This window comes from Dendropsophus ebraccatus, chromosome 4 (assembly GCF_027789765.1).
Source record: "Dendropsophus ebraccatus isolate aDenEbr1 chromosome 4, aDenEbr1.pat, whole genome shotgun sequence".
NCBI classification, from domain to species: domain Eukaryota; kingdom Metazoa; phylum Chordata; class Amphibia; order Anura; family Hylidae; genus Dendropsophus; species Dendropsophus ebraccatus.
In genome coordinates this window covers 52,416,780-52,440,908 of record NC_091457.1, presented here as the reverse complement: position 1 = coordinate 52,440,908, position 24,129 = coordinate 52,416,780, and the positions used below count along the sequence as shown (strand labels likewise).

General features: G+C 42.8%; 1 protein-coding gene across 1 annotated transcript in view; it reads left to right on the top strand.

Annotated features, from left to right (window-relative positions):
• CCDC73 (coiled-coil domain containing 73) overlaps positions 1–24,129 on the top strand; it is a 76,137-nt gene that overhangs the window by 5,656 nt on the left and 46,352 nt on the right. The window contains exons 2-7 of the mRNA XM_069965780.1: positions 6,208–6,369; positions 11,714–11,785; positions 12,398–12,469; positions 14,617–14,652; positions 15,430–15,504; positions 19,456–19,494. Coding sequence (XP_069821881.1) covers positions 6,220–6,369; positions 11,714–11,785; positions 12,398–12,469; positions 14,617–14,652; positions 15,430–15,504; positions 19,456–19,494 — 444 coding nt within the window. The 5' untranslated portion in view covers positions 6,208–6,219. The remainder of the gene's footprint in view (positions 1–6,207; positions 6,370–11,713; positions 11,786–12,397; positions 12,470–14,616; positions 14,653–15,429; positions 15,505–19,455; positions 19,495–24,129) is intronic.

Here is a 24,129-nt window from a genome sequence, read left to right as displayed (position 1 = left end):
TGTCCGTAACCTCAGCAAATTACCTGTTACTAGCTGCAGTTTTGCTCCAGCAAATTGACGCTACTTCTCTTCTGAGCCCTGCTGTGTGCCCATACAGTGGTTTATGCCCACATATGGGGTACCATTGTACTCAGGAGAGCCTGCCTTACAGATTTTGGGGTGAATTTTCTCTCCTGTTCTTCTGGAAATTGAGAAATTTCTAATTAAAAGAACATATTATTGGGAAAATTCTAGTTTTTAATTTTTACTGGCCAATTTTGAATACTTTCCTCTAATACCTGTAGGGTCAAAATGCTCACCACACCCCAAGAGTAATTATTTGAGGGGTGAACTTTCCAAAATGGCGGGACTTATGGGAGGGGCTCACTCGGCTGGCACTACAGGGGCACAGCAAACGCATCTGGCACTCAGAAACTTCTTCAGCAAAATCTGCACTGAAAATGCTAATTTGCACTTCTTCCCTTCTGAGCCCGGCTGTGTGCCCATACAGTTATTTATGCCCACATATGGGGTACCTCTGTACTCAGGAGAACCTTTGTTACAGATTTTGGGGTGCGTTTTCTCTCCTGTTCCTCGTGAAATTGAGAAATTTCAAACTAAACCAACATATTATTGGAAAAATTCAAGTTTTTCATTTTTGCTGTCTAATTTTGAATACTTTCCTCTCATTCCTGTGTGGTCAAAATGCTCACCGCACCCCAAGAAGAATTCTTTGAGGGGTTTACCTTTCAAAATGGGGTGACTTATGGGGGATTTTACTCCGCTGGCACTATAGGGGCACTGCAAACGCACCTGGCGCTCAGAAACTTCTTCAGCAAAATCTGCATTGAAAATGCTATTTGGCGCTCCTTTCCTTCTGAGCCCTGCTGTGTGCCCATACAGTTGTTAATGCCCACATATGGGGTACCACTGTACTCAGGAGAACCTGCGTTACAGATTTTGGGGTGCACTTTCTCTCCTGTTCCTTGTGAAATTGAGAAATTTCAAACTAAACCTACATATTATTGGAAAAACTTGAAAATGAGAAACTTTAATCTAAATGGATATATTATTGAAAAATTTAAATTTTCCATTTTTTTTATAGCCTAATGGTAAATACTTTCCTCAAGCCCCTGTAGGGTCAAAATGCTCATTATACCCCTAGATTAATAACTGGTCCCTAAAAAAATCAGTTTTGGAAACTTTCACAAAAATATGATAATTTGCTGATTAATTTCTAAACCTCGTAACACCCTAAAAAAATTAAATATGTTTACCAAATTATGCCAGAATAAAGAAGACACATTGGTAATGTAATTTAGTAACTAATTTATGTGCTCTAACTTCCTTTTTTTAGAAGCAGAGAATTTCAAAGTTCATAAAATGCAAATTTTTCTAATTTGATATTTTAATGTTTTAAAAAAAAAAAAAAACACAAAATAGTGACCTAATTTTGCCACTAACATAAAGTACCATATGTGATGAAAAAACTATTTGAGAACCGCTAGCATACGTTAAAGCATCACTGAGCGCATGAACACACAAGCGCATTAAGGGCCCTATTCCACCGGACGATTATCGTTCAGATTATCATTAAATCGTTCGAATCTAAACGATAATCGTTCGGTTGAAATGCAGTTAACGATTAACGACCGAACGAGAAATCGTTGATCGCTTTATAAGACCTGGACCTATTTTTATCGTTGCTCGTTCGCAAAACGTTCGCACATCGTTCGGTCGTTCGCAATAGATACGAACGCAATAGCGAAGATGAAACGATCGCAATTACGATCATAAGTAACGATTATAGTTCCATGGAAATGAGTGAACGTTTTCAGGTCTTTCGCAATAGCGGTCGTTTGAGATCGTTAATCATCAACGATTATGCAAACGATAATCGTCCGGTGGAATAGGGCCCTAAGTCATTAAAGGAGTTGGCCACTTTATAGCAAAATAGGTCAGTACAAAGTATTAGTAAGTGTACTCACTGTGTATAATGACAGCAGCTCCCTGTGTACCTCATAGAGCTAAAATCAGACTCCCCTCCTCCAGGCTGGGCTGCCCTGCTCTGTTTTGTTTCAGTCCATAAAATGGCCGACATGGAGGAGCATGTGACCTTGCCCTGTCCACTGTGTTCTCCATAGACATATACAGGCTGTGTGGTGGACACTGAGGGGCGTGGCTTGGTCACATGTTCCTCCATGTAAGCCATCTTATGGACCAAAACACCGCAGAGCAGGACAGTACAGCCTGAAGGAGGGGAGTCTGATATTAGCTCTGTGAGGTACACAGGGAGCTGCTGTCAGTATATACAGTGAGTACAGTTACTAATACTGTACACTGAATTATTTTACTATAAAGTGGCCAACCCCTTTAAGGACCAAACTAGCTGCAGCACTAAGGGGTTAACCGTATACCATGGTTGCATCATGAGTCAGCCAGAGCAGGCAGATGAACAGTGGTTATTCAACAGCGAAAACACTTTTTAGCCAGGTTCACACATCGTAAAACACTGGCTGTTCTGTTACCCTGCCGAGTCACAGAACGGACGGTAGCACAGTATTGGCAGGATGAACTATATGTTGAACTAGAAAATGTACCCGACGCTGCCCGGGTATAAAGTGTCAGTATGTTAATTAGATTTGTTCTAAGGTGCCCAGGAGGCCAAGCTAAAGGTATTGTTTCATCTGAGTTAATCAGTGGAATTAGTGTATACCTGTAGTGCATAGTTGGAGGGGTTCTGTATACCTACAATGTATAGTTTTTAGGGGTCTTGCATATCTGTAGTGCATAGTTGGGGGGGGCTGTATACCTATAGTGTATAGTTGAGGGAGGTCCTGTATACCTGCAGTGTACAGTTGGTAAAGGTCCTGTATACCTATACTGTATAGTTCGGGGGTCCTGTATACCTGTAGTATATAGTTGGTGCTGTATACCTGTAATGTATAGTTGGTGGAGGTCTTGTATTCCTGTAGTTTATACTTTGAGGGTCCTGGATACCTGTAGTGTATAATTGGTGGAGGTCTTGTATACCTGTAGTATATAGTTCGGGGGTCCTGTATACCTGTAGTAAATAGTTTGAGGGTCCTGTATAACTATAGTATAGAGTTGGTGGAGGTCCTGTATACCTGTAGTGTATAGTTTGGGGTCCGATATACCTGTAGTATATAGCTGGTGGAGTTCCTGTATAACTATAGTATATTTGGGGTCCTGTATACTTGTAGTATAGAGTTGGTGAAGGTGCTGTATACCTGTATTATAGAGTTGGTGTAGGTCCTGTATACCTGTAGTGTATAGTTTTAGGGTCCTGTATACCTGTAGTGTATAGTTGGTGGAGGTCCTGTATACCTGAAGTATATAGTTGGTGGAGGTCCTGTATACCTGAAGTATATAGTTGGTGGAGGTCCTGTATACCTGTAGTATATAGTTTTGGGGTCCTGTATACCTGTAGTGTAAAGTTTGGGGTCCTGTATACCTGTAGTATATAGTTTTGTGGAGGTCCCGTGCACTTGTAGTGTATAGTTTTGGGGTCCTGTATACCTGTAGAGTCCTGTATACCTGCAGGGTTGTATTTACCCGTATGGCAGTGTTATTCAGTCACAGAGTGTCGGTATTGGTCATGTCTGGTATGGGGGTGTTATCCAGTCACAGTATGGCGGTATTGGTCAGGTCTGGTGTGGCGGTGTTATCCAGTCACGGTATGGTGGTATTGGTCAGGTCTGGTATAGCAGTGTTATCCAGTCACAGTATGGTAGTATCGGTCAGGTCTGATATGATGGTGTTATCCAGTCACAGTATGGTGGTATTGGTCAGGACTGGTGTGGCGGTGTTACCCAGTCACAGTTTGCCGGTATTGGTCAGGTCTGGTATGGCAGTGTTATCCAGTCACAGTATGGCGGTATTGGTCAGGTCTGGTATGACAGTGTTATCCAGCACAGTATGGCGGTATTGGTCAGGTCTGGTGTGGCAGTGTTATCCAGTCACAGTATGGCGGTATTGGTCAGGTCTGGTGTGGCAGTGTTATCCAGTCACAGTATGGCGGTATTGGTCAGGTCTGGTGTGGCAGTGTTATCCAGTCACAGTATGGCGGTATTGGTCAGGTCTGGTGTGGCAGTGTTATCCAGTCACAGTATGGTGGTATTGGTCAGGTCTGGTGTGGTGGTGTTATCCAGTCACAGTATGGCGGTATTGGTCAGGTCTGGCAGTGTTATCCAGTCACAGTATGGCGGTATTGGTCAGGTCTGGTATGACAGTGTTATCTAGCACAGTATGGCAGTATTGGTCAGATCTGGTGTAGCAGTGTTATCCAGTCACAGTATGGCGGTATTGGTCAGGTCTGGTGTGGCAGTGTTATCCAGTCACAGTATGGCGGTATTGGTCAGGTCTGGTGTGGCAGTGTTATCCAGTCACAGTATGGCGGTATTGGTCAGGTCTGGTGTGGCGGTGTTATCCAGTCACAGTATGGCGGTATTGGTCAGGTCTGGCAGTGTTATCCAGTCACAGTATGGCGGTATTGGTCAGGTCTGGTATGACAGTGTTATCCAGCACAGTATGGCGGTATTGGTCAGGTCTGGTGTAGCAGTGTTACCCAGTCACAGTTTGGTATATCTGTTGTGCCCTGTATATACATGTACTGTATGGATGGAGTAGGGGGTCCTGTATATACATGTACTGTATAGATGGAGTAGGGGGTCCTGTATATACATGTACTGTATAGATGGAGTAGGAGGTCCTGTATATACATGTACTGTATAGATGGAGTAGGGGGTCCTGTATACATGTACTGTATAGATGGAGTAGGGGGTCCTGTATATACATGTACTGTATAGATGGAGTAGGGGGCCCTGTATATACATGTACTGTATAGATGGAGTAGGGGGTCCTGTATATACATGTACTGTATAGATGGAGTAGGGGGTCCTGTATATACATGTACTGTATGGATGGAGTAGGGGGTCCTGTATATACATGTACTGTATAGATGGAGTAGGGGGCCCTGTATATACATGTCCTGTATAGATGGAGTAGGGGGTCCTGTATATACATGTACTGTATAGATGGAGTAGGGGGTCCTGTATATACATGTACTGTATAGATGGAGTAGGGGGTCCTGTATATACATGTACTGTATAGATGGAGTAGGAGGTCCTGTATATACATGTACTGTATAGATGGAGTAGGGGGTCCTGTATACATGTACTGTATAGATGGAGTAGGGGGTCCTGTATATACATGTACTGTATAGATGGAGTAGGGGGTCCTGTATATACATGTACAGTATAGATGGAGTAGGGGGTCCTGTATATACATGTACTGTATAGATGGAGTAGGGGCTCCTGTATATACATGTACTGTATAGATGGAGTAGGGGGCCCTGTATATACATGTACTGTATAGATGGAGTAGGGGGTCCTGTATATACATGTACTGTATAGATGGAGTAGGGGGTCCTGTATATATATGTACTGTATAGATGGAGTAGGGGGCCCTGTATATACATGTACTGTATAGATGGAGTAGGGGGTCCTGTATATACATGTACTGTATAGATGGAGTAGGGGGTCTACCAGTTATTACTGTGGATGTTGTGAGGCAGCTTCCCTAGCAACCATTGCTCCCTGTGAAAATGAAAGCAGTAATCCTATTGGTTGCTAAGGCTCCAACTGCCGTGTCTGCTGCAGCTAATTATATCACCTGTGTTTGCAGTGAGGAGATTTTCCCAATCATCTCTATGGGGCGCTCTTTCCCCTCCCCCTCCCCTCCTGTACATCTGGCGGGGACGGGAACTTCGCAATAACCTTCCCGGGCACCCAATTTATCTGTGTGCCAAATTTGGGGTCAAACGGTTCAGCCGTTTGGAAGTCTATAGAGGACAGACAGACAGACAGACAAACGGATGGACAGACAGACAGACAAACAGACTTTGATATAGATTAGGATGCCGCACTTTCCACTGTGTGAACTAAGAGTTAACGCAGCCTCTATTTAATGAATAGCGGACGCACAAAACTGACATGTCAGTCTTTCCTGCGGACGCTAGGGATTCCGGCTGGGGTGTGTACTATGTGTATATACTCTGGCCAGGATTCTATTGATTTCAGCGCAATGCATATTTGGAAGTAATTACGGCCATTGTTGCAAATCGCAACAACGTTAGTGATTAATTCAAAATATACCTTGTGTGAACGTGGCCTTAATGAAAGATAAATTACATTTTGTATTTTTCAGGCTTTTGTGATAATGGACAAAGATGAAATGGACATCGAGAATTCTTCCTATACCTTAAAGGGATCTTCCGAAACACTTCTTCCTATTCAGCTCTTTGAATTTAAAGCACATTTACTGGAAGTTGTGGAGGAACTACGAATTGGCCGAGTAACAGATTACACTGTTTTTATTCATTCTGTTTTCCGTTTTTAAAAACAGATATGCTGTGATATCTTAAATGCAGTAGTGTATTTACCACAGAGGGAGACCACCCAATTGCTATGGAGTCTGTGTGGTGAGACGGGGGTAAGGTGTTTAAAGAGGTTTTCTATAAAACCCCTAAGTTAAAGGGGTAGTCCCATCTCAGATACTATAGTTATACTTGTAGGGCTCGTCAAGTTAAATATTTTTTTTTTTTTCTCATTTAAAGGTTTTATTAAAGTTTTGTCATAAAAGGGTACAGAAATAAGAAATCAAAGGAAAAGAGTATATCCATTTCAACAACAGTGAGAAAGCATAGGCTTATGGCATGTATGGGGACTGGCTAAAAGCCATCACTTAAACTCCCTAAACTTACAGAGTAAAGCATAACAATAACAAAGAAGTAAATAAACTAATCAGCAGGCTTGGCATACGTGAAGCACGGCAGCTAACTTCCTCAATGAGAGGTTGGTTGCGAAAGCCCAGCGGCTAATAGCTAGGAGCTCGTTGCAGCTCTGCCGAAGCTATCGAACTGCAGTATAATTGCAACTAACTGTTGCCAACTGTAAGAGACCCCTTATAGAATACGGCATACAATCAACGGGTGCGGGGTGACAAATGGCAAATGAATGAGACATAATCGAAGAAAAAGAAGGGGGGGGGAGAGGGAAAGAGAAGGGGAGGAGAAGAAAGAATAAGAGAAAAAAGGGAGGGGGAGGAAGAAGGATAGGGGAGACATGAACCCACCTTCGGTCAATGAGGCGGTATGTGGCTCCGAGTGCTCTGGAAAATCCAACGATCCAGCGGGGGGATAACATTCAGCTAGGTTGTATGAGAGGTGCGTATGGGGAGTGTGGGGCCTCGCCCCGAGGTTTGAGAGGTGACTGTGTGATATCTTGGGGAGTCCAGGAATTGGAGCCAAGGGAACCATGTTCTGGAGCACTTGGTGGACGCCTGTGGAGTGGTAGCCAGTAATTCTTCCATGTGATAGATATGAGAGATTTCAGCAAACCACTCCTCTAAGGATGGCGGGTCTGGGGCGCGCCAGTGTCGCGGGATCACCGTTTTCGCAGCCTGTAGTCCGTGGCGAAGCAGGGATTTTTTAAATTTTTGCTGTGGTAAAAGGAACATAAATAGGAGAGTGGCCTCCGGAGAACGGGGGATGTGAATGCCTGTGATTTCCGAAATGAGCTGGAGCACCAGCTGTCAAAATGGTTGCAGCCTAGGGCAGGCCCACCAAATGTGCACCATAGTCCCCACGGCAGAGCCACATCTCCAGCATTCCTCGGGAACCCCTGGGTACCTTCTATGGAGGGCCTCAGGGACCCTGTACCATCTGGTGAGGATCTTGTAACACGTTTCCTGAGATCTCGTGGCTATAACAGCCTTGTGGGTCAAGAAGAAATATTTGGCCTATTGTTCTTCAATAAATTTCATATTCAGGTCCCTTTCCCACTTATCGCAGTAGGAGGAAAGGGACTGGGACCTAGAGGCCAGTAATAATCCATAGATGGTGGAAATGGCGTGTGGGGGGCAGGAGGGGGCAAGGCAAAGCTTTTCGAAGTCTGTAAGGGAGCGGTGTAACTGTTTACCCCTGTGAATGGTAGCGTAGAAGTGGCGAAGTTGGAGGTAAGCGAAGGGGGCCCAAAACACTGGCACGTCTTGAGGCACAATGTCGTAGAGTGGATGGAGGGAGGTGGCAGATAGAGCCCGGTGAAATCGCAAGGGGGAGGACTTGGTGTATCCCAGGAAGGGGGAGGTGGAGGCGGCAGGCGGGAAGTCAGGATGGTCTGTGACAGGGAGCAGGGGGCCGGCACGGTCCACTAAGGAGCCGCTGGGTCCGGCCTGGTGGAGGCTAGCGACTGTGTGACGGGTGGAAAAGGACATGGAGAAAGTGTCTGATAGGGAGGGTGACCAGGTCCAGGGTATAGTTGAGAGGGCTCTAGAGGATAAGTCTTGAGCAATGCGGACCCACACTTTACTATGCTTGTTGTGGAACATGTCCAGGACCCGGGTATGGACGCAGGAGAGATAATAGAGTCTACAGTCTGGGAGTCCAGCTCCACCTAACAATTTGGGACGGGATAGGACCATTTTATTAAGGCGAGGCCGTCTCGATGCCCACACAAAGGGCCCTATTCCACCGGACAATTATCGTTCGCATAATCATTAACGATCTCAAACGACTGCTATTGCGAAAGACCTGAAAACGTTCACTCATTTCCATGGAACGATAATTGTTACTTATGATCGTATTTGCGATAATTGTCTGGTGGAATAGGGCCCAAAGGTTCCGAAACATCTCTGAATCTGCCGAAAGTAAGAGGAGGGAATGGATATAGGAATGGTCTGCAGGAGGTATAACAGACGAGGCAAGAGGGTCATCTTTACAATACTAATCCTGCCAAACCAGGAGTCAAGTTAAATATTTTTGCAGATACATTCATTTAGTAAACTTGTTTTCTTCCCATTGTTGACAACTCATTGTCTATGTTACCGACCACCACTCTGCCCTAAAAGCAGTGGTCTGGGTGTTGTGTGTATATATAGTTATAGTGGTGATGTATAGATATATAGTGTATATACTGTAGAATATAAATATACATTAGCCAGACCACTGCTTTTACAGCAGAGTGATGGTCGGTAACTTAGACAATGAGCTGTCAACAATTAGAATGCAAGAGCAGCATATCAGGAAAAGGAGGGAAGTTTGCTAAATTAATGTGTTTGCAAAAATATTTAACTTGACGAGTCCAACAAGTATAATTATATTAGCTGAGATGGGACTATTCCTATAACCGTATGCCACGTCATACTGTTAACCAACAAATGCCCACATACTTACCTAGCTTTTCTTCCTGCTGGTTTCATGTATTCTGGTCTCCACTGTTATTGCTGCATTAGAGCTAATTATGAGGTTCTAGCAGGGTTTAAGTGTGTCTGTGTATTTGAAAAAACTTTTGACACGTCACAGAGACGTAGTAGAAAGAGTCCAACAGCATCAATGTTGGTTTAAAGGGTTTTGACCGCTAGGGTCGTAAACGTGATAAAGACTAGGGATGGTCCGAACCTGCCGAGTTTCGGGTTCGTACCTCGTCCGCTGTCTTCCACCTCCGTGGAGAGGGTGGATAAAGCTGGAGGACCGCCTGGAAAACTGGGATACAGCCTATGGCTGTGGCTGTATCCCGGTTTTCCAGGCGGTCCTCCCGCTGTATCCACCCTCTCCACGGAGGTTTAAGACAGCGGGAATCATTGCAGAGAGTCCGGGTTGAAATGTTGTGTTTATACCTGGCCACACAATACATTTCTGAACCCTTTGAACCACCATTGCATTGATGCCGTAGGACTGTTTACACTGTGCTTTATGGGACACCTAGCCTGGGATTGGTGGCCTCCTGCATGCATCAAATCAACTTGCCAATATCTGAGAACAAAAAGTGCTGTTGTACTTTCCATTTTTTGATATGTCACGGAGACATGTCAAAAGTTTTGATTGGTTGAGGTCTGGGTGCTCAGACCCCACTGATATTTAGAATGAGCTAGAAGCACACAGCCTAGAGCTTCTCTCACTGGCTTCCTGCTCTCCTCAGGCTCACTGCAGTAGATGAATTCAATGGTAAATGTGTAAAGCCTGTTCCCTGCACTGAGATGGGAGGGCAGCAAGCGGGGGAGAGAAGTGCCTAGCTGTGCATTTCTCCCAGCTTGTTCTGGCAATTATTGGGGTTCTGATTGATTAAAACTTTTCACATGTCTCTATGACATGTTAAAGTAGAAGTCCCATGAAACTGAAAAAACAATGGAAGCCAGGGGGTGCACGAACAAAGTAAACTTCAAAAGTCCCCATGCCTCTGTAACGCTGCTCCCGGGTCCTGATGACGGCCACCGGATGTAATTTTTGGCTGGAATCCGGGTATGTCACGGCCCGGTTGAGTGATTGCTAAGGTTTTTAGTATTTGATGGGGTATAAAAATTACTAGTTTTATTTTTGAAGTTTGGTTTGTTTCTTAAAATTTACAATTTATTAAACTTTACAGTATGTAAGGTATTTTTATTGAAGAAATAAACTATTCATGCTGCGGCAACAAGGACATGTTTTTATTACAGGGAATATAACAAAGACTCAAAATGTGAAAAGAAAAAAAAACACAATGTGATTGAGTATTATGAAAACTTGGTTTTTATTTTGTAGGAGGCAGATTAGGTTAGAAAATAAAAACTTAAAAAGTGCCAATCAGCATTTAAGACATTCTGTATATAAGCCATCTGTAGTCTGTTCCTAAATCACTTCTGGGTCACCAGCTAAGAGGCCTGAACAGTTCTCTGTCCAGCTTGTAAAACTACAGCCTGAAGCAAAGATTTGGAAGGAGAAGGTTTGACACTTTGTAAAGGTTAGAAATGGTAAATAAACCATCAAATTACTCATCTTTTATTGTTATGGTAGTGTTTGTATAAAAACACTTAAGTGCGTGTAGTCCTAAGGCGAGTAATAAAAGGGAACATCTTAAAGGTCTTGTTTTCTGCTTTGCAACACATTTTTTTTATTTTTATGTAATGTAGTTTGGAAGCTTACAAACCTTATGAAAACTTTCTGAAGCTTATAGTGAATCACTAAAATGGTTCTTTTGCTATTTCCTAAGTGAGATCTGTGCATTAAACCTGTGGTTGTCAGGGCATGCTGAGAGTTGTAGTTTTAGGGGGCATTTACATGTCCACAAAATTGTGTCCATTCACGAACGGTGTTCTCTGGAATGGACCTTGGAGCTACTATGTTATGATGTCAGGGAGATCCTAAACTGTTACAAAGTTTGCGGTAGTGTATTGATACAGTCACGCGAGGCGAGCAGGGTTGGGTTGTAGTTCTGCCGACCATTTTTATCTTCCTTCTTCCCTGGCTTCAAATTCTGGCAAAACAACTTTTATTCCAGCAGGCAGGGCAGGCAGATCTTTGTGAACTAGGCATTGGGGAGGAGTCTGGCCCATAACTAGTCACAGCTTTCTGTCTGTTAACGTGCTCTGTGGAGATGATTGACAGACAGAGGAGCCCATTAGAGGCCTCACTAAATAGAAGTGATGAGCGAACTCACTGAAGGTTCATCTATGGTTTTATCCATGTTTTCCAAGACTCCCTAACGAGGCATCCAACTTCTCCAGCTAAAGGAAGTCAAATGCAGAGCGTTCAGGTTTGGACGAACCCAAACGTTCAGTGAGTTCACTCATTACTAATCTATTACTAAAATCTATTTTACAGATATTTATTGTAAGAAAGCAAAAAATATTGCACGTGTAACAATATAGTGTAATGCATTGTTTGTTTGCTTTCTTACAGCTTGCCAAAATTCAGTATGAAGATCAAATTAACAAGATTTTAATGGAAAAACAAGAACTAATGTGGAAATATGTATGTTGTTCTTGATTTAACTTTTGTTGTCTTGCATTGATTTGAAAAAACATTTGGACAACACATTTTAAAAAGGGTTTCTAAGAGTTACAACCCCCCCCCCCCCCAAAAAAAAAAAATAAAAAAAAAAGGTAAAAAAAAAAAGAAGGAGAAATAGAAATGAAAACACACATTAATTCACTCTGAGGGCAATGAAGTGTTCTGCTATGTTTACACAGCATCTTTTTTTTGGCCCAATTTACCACCGCCGCCGCCTTTTTGGTGACAAAGTACATCCACTTTAGGGTCGCATTTTTGTTTTCACTGCTAGTGGCAGGCCTCAGCTGTACCATGCTGTTTCATTTTTTTTATGTAAAACAATCTTTCTTGAAAAGTGTCAGGGAGATGGTTACACATGTGTTAGAAAATACTTATGAGATTTTAAGAGTACGTGTAATATATAAAAAGCAAGAAGTAGCGGGACAGATGGGTGGGAGCAATGGAGCAAACATTGGCTGCAAAAGTGTACACACTTCCATGTGTTATTGTAGAAGACTGGGTTGCTGCATAGCTTTCTCTCTGTTTCCAGTTTGAAAAGTCTCCAACCGGTGTTCTTCCACATCTTTCTTTTAGGAATCGGTTTCAAATCAGGAAGAAATTGTTGAGAAGAAGCACAATGATTCTTTAGCTGCCTTAAAAAAACAGGTGCAAAAACATTGATTTTGTTGTGTTTTTCTAATTAAGATTTTAATAGGGCCATATATCTACCTGACATGGATATACTGGAATAATTAAAAAAAAAAGATTTATTGCTGGTTATAGTCACCTACCTTGGTCCCCTCACAGCTGTAATTTGAGTGCCTTTTATCCCCACTTGGTTACCACATGTTTCTGCTTCTGTGACGAGACATCAGAACATTATCCTCCTTAGCCATTCACTACCCCCTTAAAGAAGCAGTTCACTTTTTTTTTTTTCGCCCCCCCCCCCCCCCCGGGTAGCCGCTGTCATGTATACTTACAGAAGATGATCGGTGTCCCGTTCCCGTCGGTCAGTTCCGTCCCGCGGTGCCGTTCACATCGGGCGCGCGCTCACTTCCGCCGGCTGCTGTGAGTCCTCTTCTCTGACCAGTGATTATATGCCGGAAGTCACTCGCTTCCATGCATTCTCTATGGAAGCGCGTGACTTCCGGCGTTCAAATGACAAGGGAGAGAAGAGGAGTCACAGCGCCGGCGGAAGTGAGCGCGCGCCCGATGTGAACGGCACCGCGGGACGGAACTGACTGACGGGAACGGGACACCGATCATCTTCTGTAAGTATACATGACAGCGGCTACCCGGGGGGGCGAAAAAAAAAAAAGTGAACTGCTTCTTTAAGTCTGTAATTGACTGTGTGGGCAGGGCCTGCAGAGAAGACGTATATTGAAAATAGCAAGGAATAGTCACAAGCAGGGGACCGGAGAGGGTGCAATAAGAATTGCAGGGAACCAAGGTAGGTATTGCTTGCTTTTTAGTTTTACCTTGTCCACAGCAGCATATCAGTTTTTTTTATACTTGAATACCCCATTTAGTTTCTGCTAGAAACGTGCTGGAATAAGAGGTGACTGATAAATTTACTGTGAATAGCAAGAAGGCAATGAATCTTTTGCCTAGAAGCAACTTGTATTAGCTATATAAAGGCTAAATGAACAAATTATGTTTTGCAGGACTCAAAAACACAAAAAAATGCAACAGCTTGCCGCTAACGGCATGCCATAAACCCGATGCAGATATGAAAAAAGCTAAAAACAGCTTCCCCCCATTTACAAATAGTGTTTACCCATCCCACCACAGTATGGTGGCCTCATACACGAGATGGACCCTACACAATCTATCAACAAGGTTGATAACCATTCTTTTTTGTCTTTTTGCTTTGTAGCAGTATGGAGGGAGTGGATGCCTCTACTTAGTCATATACTCCACCCATCCCACCCTGGGGGTTGTTTTGGCTCTGCTATTATTAGCAGAGGCCAGAGTAAGGGTCCTATTCCATGGGCCGAGCAGGGCAAGATCAACGATGTAAACGAGTGCTAGATCGGCGCTCGTATACTGGGCCTATTCCATGGCCTGACAATTGTTAGCGAGGGCTGCAGGAACATTGTTACCGATGTCCTTGCAGCCCTTGTTTCATACATTACCTGTCCAGGCGCAGGTCTTCTCCTTCTCCCGGTCCCGCGCCGCAGCATCAGCTTCAGAGCGGCCTGACTGAACTGACAACGCTCAGCCAAACACTGGCCACGGCGGTCCTGGCCAGTGATTGGCTGAGCGCTCTGTCAGCTCAGACAGGCCGCTCTGAAGCTGATGCTGCCGAGCGGGACTGAGAGAAGGAGAAGACCTGAGCCTGGACAGGTAATGTATGATGTTTGTAAAATCTTTGTTCGCCCTCTGCGTCCGCTATTCTACGTAGCGATGCGCGGGTGGCGACTGATGATTTTAGGTTTGAACCTAAATGAACGATCAGCTGATGACATGATCATCGACTGATCGTTCTCTCTATTCCACGGAGCTATAATCTGCTGAATCAGGCCGATTCTGCCAATTATCGTTCCGTGGAATAGGCCCCTTAGTGTAGGGTCCTTCTTTTTGTGTGTGTGTGTGTGTGGGGGGGGGGGGGGGGGGGCTGTTTTTAGCTTTTGTCATAAATGTATTGAGTTTATGTCATGCCATTAGCGGCGAGCAAAGTGCCCTTGCCTACTGTGGATGGTGTTGTTTTTTTTGTTATTCAGCAGGACTACTGATAAGCACAGATATATGTCAAATGCTTTTATATTAATGCTTTAAGATTATTTTTCTCATGTTTCTGCTTTACCTTATAGTTGCAGGCAAAGATGTGCTTGATTGAAGAGGAAAAAGTACGTTTTAAGAAGATTGTAAAAAAGTTATTCTTCAACTGTAGCCTTAATACGTCTAAAATTACAACCAAAAACACCCAAAAATGCAATAAAATAGGCTCCAAAAATGTCTGACATTTTTAGCCACAAAATAGTATTTAAACATCACCTAATTATTTTTTGCAATATGAAGTGTGGAAGAACATCTGCTATCTGCACCTACAGCGCAGAATCATTAATTCCCACCATTGTGTACCTTTGCACTGCAGTTCAGGAAGAGGCTGTTAATGTATGTTTACACACATCATTCCATTGACAATATTTCTGAAACTGAAATTGTTTCATTTCTCTGAATGAAAACTGAATGTTTCTACAGCATATTCATGAAGTTCTGCAAACCTTATTCAGGTAAATGGTACATTTACATAATTTTCACTGCATGTGAACCTACCCTAAGGGTATATTCACATGCAGTGTATCTGCTGCAGATTTTATTCTGATAAGATATCTGTGAGTTTACTGTATGGGTAGATTGACACATGGCAACCCCCCCCCATTATCATGGAGGATGTGCCTTTTTTGTGAAATTTCTTCAGTCCATGCCCTACAAAAAGTACATGTGAGGGAAGTCATACGCCACTTTCACACAGCAGTGTTTTGGCCAGGGTTTAGAATCCGTATAGAGGATTCACACACACACAGCTTTCTGTGACATTATTTCAACCTTTTTTAAAAAAAAAAACTTTTGATCATTCAAAACATCGGTTATGTTGACTGTATTTTAATACTTTTTTGAAGGGTCGATTCCAGCTCACAGCAGAAACAAAAGAAAGAGAGAACATTAGTTTAAGAGAAGATATAAAGACATTACAGGTGAAGTGTAGAAATAAAAGGGAATTTTCACATTTGTGGACTCATATTACATATTACAGCTGCATTTTTGTATGCATACTGCAGTGAGGCTATGTTCACACAACGTTAAAAATATTGAAAAGGCGGACGATTTTCATATTTAAAAAAGGGGAGGCCAGACAGCTAAATAACATCCGTTATTTTAGACTCAAATAACGGATGTCTTTTTAAACAGAGCTGAAAAAATGTTGTGTGAACATAGCCTGAGGGTGCATGTATGAATGTATGAGCGAGGGTGCATGTATTAATGAGTGAGGGTGCATGTATGTGTGTGAGTGAGGGTTTATGTATGTCGGTCATGATTTGCCTTCTTTGACTAGGGCACCCAGAACTCCTTGTCCCCGCCCTGCTTCTCTGACACCTGACGATGAAAGATGTATTACATTTATTACGAGGCTTGCACCTGCTAATATATTTGATGCATTGTAAGGGCAGTTTTACTAAGACTGGCCAGAAATAAGAAATGCCATCCTTGATGGTAAGGCTGGAATCACACTGCAGTGCATTTAACATATCTGTTTTTAAAGTTACACTATCACACCCTTTTTGCATTCTGGCTTCTCTACACAGGTGTAATGGGTAAATTTAGCAGTTTTATACCTTATTTTATATCATACGTCATGGTGCTTGTTCAAGTAAAAAGTGATCTTTTATTAACTGCAGATTGTGCTGAGTGGGCGGGGCTTCACAGCAACAGCACCATTTAACCCCGCCCACAGCACCACCGTTGGCCCCCTCCATGACATCATAGACACATAGGCCCTGCCCCCTTTGCCGACCATTGGAACAGGCTGACCTAAAGGTCTAGGCGGGACCTATGTGCTGATGATGTCATGGAGAGGCGGGACCAACTGTGGCGCTGTGGGCAGGGCTAAGTGGTCTGTTGTTGTGAAACCCCGCCCACTTAGCACAATCTGTAGTTGATAAAAGATCACTTTTTTGTTGAACAAGCACCATGACGTATGATATAAAATAACGTATGAAAACTGCTAAATTTTTTGCTAAAAGTTGTGACATTTTTAAATGGTTACTTTCAATGTATACAAAAATGTGGTCAACCACATTTTTGTGTATGTTATAAAAAGGAAAAAAACGCATCCGTTTTGATCATCCGTTTATTTATTTTTTTATAATGGAAGTCAATGGAAAAATTGATCCCAACGAATTGCACACTATTGCATCCGTTTTTTTTCCGTAAAAACCTATACTTTAAACAGACTGCAAAACAGAGTGTGAACCCAGCCTAAGTCTTTTGTAACAAAGCTGTTATGGTGCTGATGGGTGCTGTGAGTGGTATTTATGTGCATCCAATTTATCAAATAGTCATACTTGGGTTAGTAAAAAGTAGCACCAGGATCTGACTTTGAGCAGCAGATATCCATGGCAGAGAACCAAGAGAAGTCTGTCTGTAATAAGCATATTAGTGCAGTCCTTGTGTATACTTTAAATATTAAATAATGGAGAAATCCATGAAAAACATTTGTTAATATTTAAAAAAGCAAAAAAAAACAAACAACTGGACTGTTTTTTGCATTCATTCTAATCTGTAAGAGTGCTCATGGCCTACATGAATGTGCGCCATAAATAAAAAGGTTGGGATTTATAAGTAACATACAAACAAGAATTCAGAAATGTAGGTTGTAAATATAAAGATAACGTAAGTTCTTACAAAAGTCACTAATTGCAATGAAGTGATGGCACAAAAGTTTGCTAACACAGCCACGCTTAGGGGTTATCTGAGAAGCAGAAGACAACTGAAGCCTTCTGCTCCCTGGCGCTCACATCCTGAGATTCCACCTTTCAGAAGTATCACAAAGTGGAGGGGTCTAAGTTGTGGTTAGAAGTCTTCTGCTCCCTGGACAACCCCTTTAAATACTTAGTAAACTCCCCCGTTATGTACACTGACACTGCAGTAGTAGGAAATGTGCTAAAGAAAAGCAAAGCTTGACTGCTATGAAAAGGTAGTTACTCAGTTATCATAAAACTTGTTTATTGTTTCTTCTTGTACAACACAGTTTAAAAGCAAATCATGTATGACTTTTTCTGTGTTGATGTTTAATCTGTTTTTATTTAGGACTAAGATTAGATAAACTAATAATAGTTAAGGCTGCTAAAGGTATGCAATGCATTCAATTCTTATTAAAATTCTTTACAAATAGATAGCTTTCTCTGTCACCCAGAGCATGCCTAATCATTTTTTAATGCTAGTTGCATTTTGGACGCTAAGTAATTGCCCTCACAAGGCTGACCTTATTCGTGAGATCCTTTAGGATTTGTTTTGCCTTGTTCAGTTCATGCCACAGCAGAAGTGATGCATAGTGCATCTCATGGTCCACTGCTCCTGATACACAAGACAGATGAGAAAATAAAGACCAGCCTTTAAGTGAAAGAATGACATTTTATCCTAAATGATATTCTGACCTGTAAATGAAACAATGATACCTGCCACAGTAAAATATAATGTTGTGCTTGTAAATACTTGACCCATTCTTTAATGAGATTAATAAATATCCGGAAAGAAAATGTATATTGGATTCTGCTGCTTTTTTTCAACTTGAGCAAATGCATCAAGAAGAAATATGACATTATTTTTAACTTGGGACAGACATATACATCCTGCCGAAAAAAAATAACATATAACTACTTTAAAAATTTGAATTGCTTTGGCATTATCTGTTTTTACCTTTGGTGTCTTTGTGATTTCATTATCGTTTTTTAGAGTGAATAGACTTATAATTCAAAATGACCTTTAAAGTGATACTCTCACCCCCACTTACACTATGTGTGGTTCTCCGTAACATCCACAAGCTTAGATGCTGCACATTTATATATACCTGTATAAAACTTGTTTGTGTGTTCTTTCTTAATTTTATCTGTTGACAGTTTCACCTAGGTGGGGCTTCACGGCAGTCTGGCCCTTTCTCCAGAGGGGAGATGGGGCCCAATTGCCGTGAAGCCCTGCCTAGGTGACACTGTCTATCAATAAAATAAAGCAAAAAAAGGGAGGCGAGAGTATCATTTTTAACTTGCAGGAAACCTATTTATTTCCTATTGGAGACTACATAGTCATAGTTCACAGTGGGGAGATTAAAGGGGTTTTTCAAAGAAAAAGCGGCATTCCTTGTTCTGTGCCGCCACTGCACCTGCACTCGATCCCCCGGTGGTCCGTGTCAGGCAGATGCCAGAGCCCATGTGCAGTGGCTATCTTTTCTCTTACCAGTCCTTAACGTGCATTGTGCGCTCAAGATTTAGATTTAGGGCCACTAAGCCCTTAATTGGTTGTGCACCCAATCACCTACCCTATAAATATAAACCTGCCCTGTCTTTCCCTGTTGGAGCCTCTACATGCTACCATAGTGTGTGGTCCCAGCTGCCCGTGATTCCTGCTTGTTGTTCTTGCCTGTGGTTCCTGCTGTCTATGGTCCCAGCCCATGACTGCTGTCCTGATACCAGCCGTGAGTCCTGCTGTGTTCCAGCCTGCTTTCCTGCCTACGTGCACCTCACCTGCCACTGTCAGGAAGCCAAGCCAGTAATAATGACCTGGGGGTCGCCTGCCGTAGAAAATCCAACCCACCTTGTGGCGGGCTCTTGTGAAGACCAGTGCCCCTTAGACACCGCTCCCTGGTACGGCTTAAGCCGTCGCTAGCAGCGGTTCAGCGGATCCACCTCTTGTGCCATAACAATAGCTTAATCACAGGATAGGCTGATCAGCTGTTTGACACCCACTGTACACCAAGAACAGCTGGGAGCAGTTAGTCCTGTACTCTGTGTAGCAGTGGCACCGATGTACTGCAGCTTTAGTAGGGACTGTGGCTGCAGTACTGGCGCTACTTGAATGAATTATTGTGTCTTGCTTATTTTTCCATAGAATTAGGATTTGACCAATATGTGTGTTTTTTTGTATTCCTACAGATTGCAAAATACAACCTTCAGAAGAAAGTACAAGAAATGGTAAGAAATCTTTAAATGTATTTGTATGTTTTATGTTCTTAAAAATCTGCTCCTGAGAACCGATCCTATTGGAATATTTTTTTTGAGTATTTGTGGTACAGTGAAGGGCTTGCACGATCCAGTGCACTGGTGAGGCACTAATTTATTTGTGTTTTGCCAATATTTTAGGTTCTCTTTTTTCTGAGGTATAGGTTCTGTTTTTTTTCTGAGGTATAGCGAAAGTGCACTGCATTTACAATGTGAACTTAGCCTTACTTATTGCAGTACTTTTTTTTTCTTTTAGTTATTTTACTAGTAGATATTTTGAATAATTTGCCTCCTTCTCGGTTTTACTCAGCAATGAAATAATTGTTTTTCAACAGAGTTTTTTTTACAAACAGAGAGCCCTCTATGTCCCTGCTGGCTACTTTTATAAAGATTAAGAAACCATTATACCTCAGTATTTATAAAGCACTAGCAGGATTGACACTGGCATTTTGCACTTGCAACTGGAATCTCAGAAACCTTCTCCTTTTTATAAATAAGTTGTTAATGTGCACTCATCATCTCTATTAGTAAAACCACTGACAAATAAAGTGAATGACAGACTTATCAGTTTGTCCAAGGAAATAACCGGGGTAATTTAGCCATAGGAATCAGTCAGGTTTGATTTTACGAGAGCTTGTTGATTGGTTGCTATGAACAAATAATTTGGACAGGTCAATAAATCTGGGTCAGTCAATTCTTTAACTTGATGTGTTGGATGCAGGAAAAAAACAAGCAAACTTAAGGATCTAAGCAACACCTCATGTCCAGTGTTTCTTGTAGGGCTATCCTGATATGCAGTGGTTAGTCCAAGGAATAAATTGTAAAACGATGACAGAACACACAAGGATCACAAGGCTCTTTGATGGGGAATAAAAGTTACCTAGTCTGTTTCGATCCTACAGAAAAGCTACTGTAGCACAGACTGATGAGAATGTTACAGCCAGTTCTGAAAAAAATATGTAGGACCACAAAGGGCATCAGAAACCCAAAGGGGTAGCGGTCTTCCGCCTCTGCCGCTGAATGGTTGAGTGGGCTTGCCACATCGTGTCCCAAGTGTCGTCTGCGAACGGGGCGGTGGTATGCGAGCTTTTGTTGTTTTCACCCACCCCCTCCCTGGATGTTTTGAAAAAATGGGTCCCGGATGGAGTTCTCCTTTAATGGCAGCAACATTTTCCTATTGGCAGTGGCCACTTTCAGCAGAATAATGTGTCCTGCCACACTACAGAAATTGTTTAGAATTGGTTTGAGGAACATGACAAAGAGTTCAAGGTTTAACCCTTTGAGGACCAGGCCCAAAATGACCCAGTGGACCGCGCAAATTTTGATCTTAGTGTTTCCGTTTTTCCCTCCTCCCCTTCTAAGAGCTCTAGCACTCTCAGTTTTCTATCTACAAGCCATGTAAGTGCTTGTTTTTTACAGGAATAGTTGTACTGTGTAATGGCGTCATTCATTTTACCATAACATGTATGAGGGAATTCCAAATATATTATTTATGAAGATATAAATTGGTGAAATCGCAAATAAGAATGCAATATGGTAACGTTTGGGGGGTTCCTGTGTCTACGTAATGCACTATATGGTAACAGCGACATGACACTATTATTCTATAGGTCAGCCCGAACACAACCATATGCAGGTTACACAGATTCTCTAATGTTATATATTTTTTTTTTTATGAAATCCGTTTTTTTGCCAATTAAATATTAATAAAATGGGCCTATTGTGACGCTTATAACGGTTTTATTTTTTCACCTACGGGGCTGTATGGGGTGTCATTTTTTCCGCCATGATCTCTAGTTTTTATTAATACCATATTTGTGAAGCTCGGACGTTTTGATCACTTTTTATTAATTTTTTTTAATATATAATGTAACATAAAATCGGTAATCTGCGCACTTTTTCCCCTCTTTTCGTGTACGCCGTTTACCGGTCGCAATGACGCTTGTTATATTTTAATAGATCGGACAATTACGCACGCTACGGTATATTATATGTTTATCTATTTATTCATTTTTATATGTTTTATTTATATAATGGGAAAGGGGGGTGATTTAGACTTTTATTGGGGGAGGAGTTTTGGGGTAGTGTGTTAGTGTTTTGAACTTTTTTTTTTTTACACATTTGAAGTCCCTTTGGGGGACTTCTACATTCACTAGTTTGATTTTTACACTGATGAATGCTATGCCATAGGCATAGCATTGATCAGTGTTATCGGCGCTCTGCTCATTGAGCCTGCCTGTGCAGGCTCAGTGCAGCAGAGCGCCGATCGGACCGCATGGAGGCAGGTGAGAGACCTCCAGCAGTCCGTTTTACCGATCGGGACCCCCGCAGTCACACTGCGGGGGTCCCGATCGGTAAGTGACAGGGGACTCCCCCTGTCACTTACACTTAAACGCTGCGGTCGCGCCGCGATCGCGGCGTTTAAGGGGTTAATGACACGCGGCAGCGCGATCGCTGCAGCGTGTCATTACCGGTGAGGTCCCGGCTGCTCACTGCAGCCGGCCCCCACCTCCTATGAAGCGCGCTCCGCTCCGGAGCGCGCTTCATAGCGGGAATAACACCCATGACGTAAGGTTACGTCATGGGTCGTCTGGGGACAGACTTCCATGACGTAACCCTACGTCCAGGGTCGTCTAGGGGTTAAACTTCCCCTTCAGATTCCCCAGAACTTAGTCTGATCTAGCAGGATTTGCTGGAAAACATTCATAATCCATGGTGTCCAAAAACTTAATGTGCTGTGCAGTCAGAAAAGCAGCCTGTGCAGTAAATCGCTGGTATGCCCTGGCTAGCCAGCGATTCATTCACATATCGGTTGTGGGCGGCCCAAACTCAGCAACAGGGGGAGGGTCTACAAGAAAAAACATTGCTGAAAGCCCTGGAGGCAGCGGCATCTAGGTGCTAGGTGAGCCTCCAGGTTTCCTTCAAATTATGTAGTGACAAGTCCTCTTTAGGGCTAGGTGACTAACTTTTCTGTGGTTGCTATATGGAAGAGACAGTAGACCGGCACTACACCAAATCACAATACATAGTCGTGGGCTGCAAGTGTGGCTGGTAGCCTATATAACGGGGTGCTCTCTCAAGAATTGCAGTGAAAGCAGTATGGTACAGTTCCAACAAAAGAGAAAGGGAGAGGCACTCACCAAAATCTTCTTTATTCAAATACTTCTAAAACATATTCCGAAGTGTGTAGCAGACAGCTTGGGACGCCGAACAGCAGCTGATGCGCGCGGGAAACGGCTGTCACACTATCAGCTGCTGTTCGGCGTCCCACGCTGTCTGCTACACACTCCGGAATATGTTTTAGAAGTATTTGAATAAAGAAGATTTTAAACGGTGAGTGCCTCTCCCTTTCTCTTTTGTTGTAACTTTTCTGTGGTATTTCCTGTTCCCTCTCTCCTGACACACATCCTAAAGTGTGAAGCATTACAGATTATGTTCACGCTAAGTAAAAACACACACGTCCGAGTGAAACTGGTGGAAATTCCAAGTGGAATTTCCAAGTGCCCTTCCCTGTATCATCCCCTCCTTGTATACCCACCTTCCCTGTATCCATCCCCTTCTTGGTTGAACTTGATGGACATGTGTCTTTCTTCAACCGTATTAACTATGTAACTATGTAACCCCGCTGCAGACTCCGCTCGGAATCCTGCCTGGCTCAGTGTCTCATTGCAATGTATTGCGCGCCTCCGCTTTCCGCTGCTCTCCGCTTAAATTGACATATCATTTCTTTGACACATTACATTTAGACACTGAGGCAGGCGGGATTCCGAGTCCGCAGCGGGATTCCACTAGGAATTTCCGCCTGTTTTAAACAGTGCGAATGGGCCCACAAGAAAGGACACCAGAGTGTTCATGGGAATTGTAGTTTTCAGTTTCCATTAAAGGACAAGTGCCATGAAAAACTTTTTCCCAGTAATTGAGCACGTTACAAAGTTATATAACTCTGTAATATGCTTCAATCACCTATCTGCCTCCCTTCCCTGTCTTTTCCCCCCTCCACCCCCCACCAGGAAGTGTCCTAACTCACACAGGCCTAAATACTGTCGTCACCGTCACCAAGCTCTTCTCTCAACTCCTTCTCCTGTTAGCGCAGCCCCCCCCCCCTGCCTTGTCAGGTGACTCAGCTTGCTCAGCTCCCATTGGCTAAACAACTGCAAGCCATCACTTGGACTGGGGAGGGGGGGCTGCTGTAACAGGACCTAGAGCAGCCCTCCTGCTGATGACTCATCCTCACAAGAAGGAGCTGCCTGGTGACGGTGACGGCAGTCATCAGGTCTGTGTGAGTTAGGACACTTCCTGGTGGGGGGTGGAGGGGAGAAAAGACAGGGAAGGGAGGCAGATAGGTGATTGAAGCATATTACAGAGTTATATAACTTTGTAATGTGCTTCAATTACTGGGGAAAAGTTTTTCATGGCACTTGTCCTTTAAGCCACAGCAGGACCGCCTAAATGTTCATGATAAAAAAAAAATTACAAACATCAGTATATGAGGCATAATGTGCAGTACATGCAAATATCTTTTTAAATACTTTAAATCATGTGCCTGCAATTTTTCTACAAAGCTTAATTTTATTTTATTTCATTTTATTTGTGCATGGAAATGTTTAC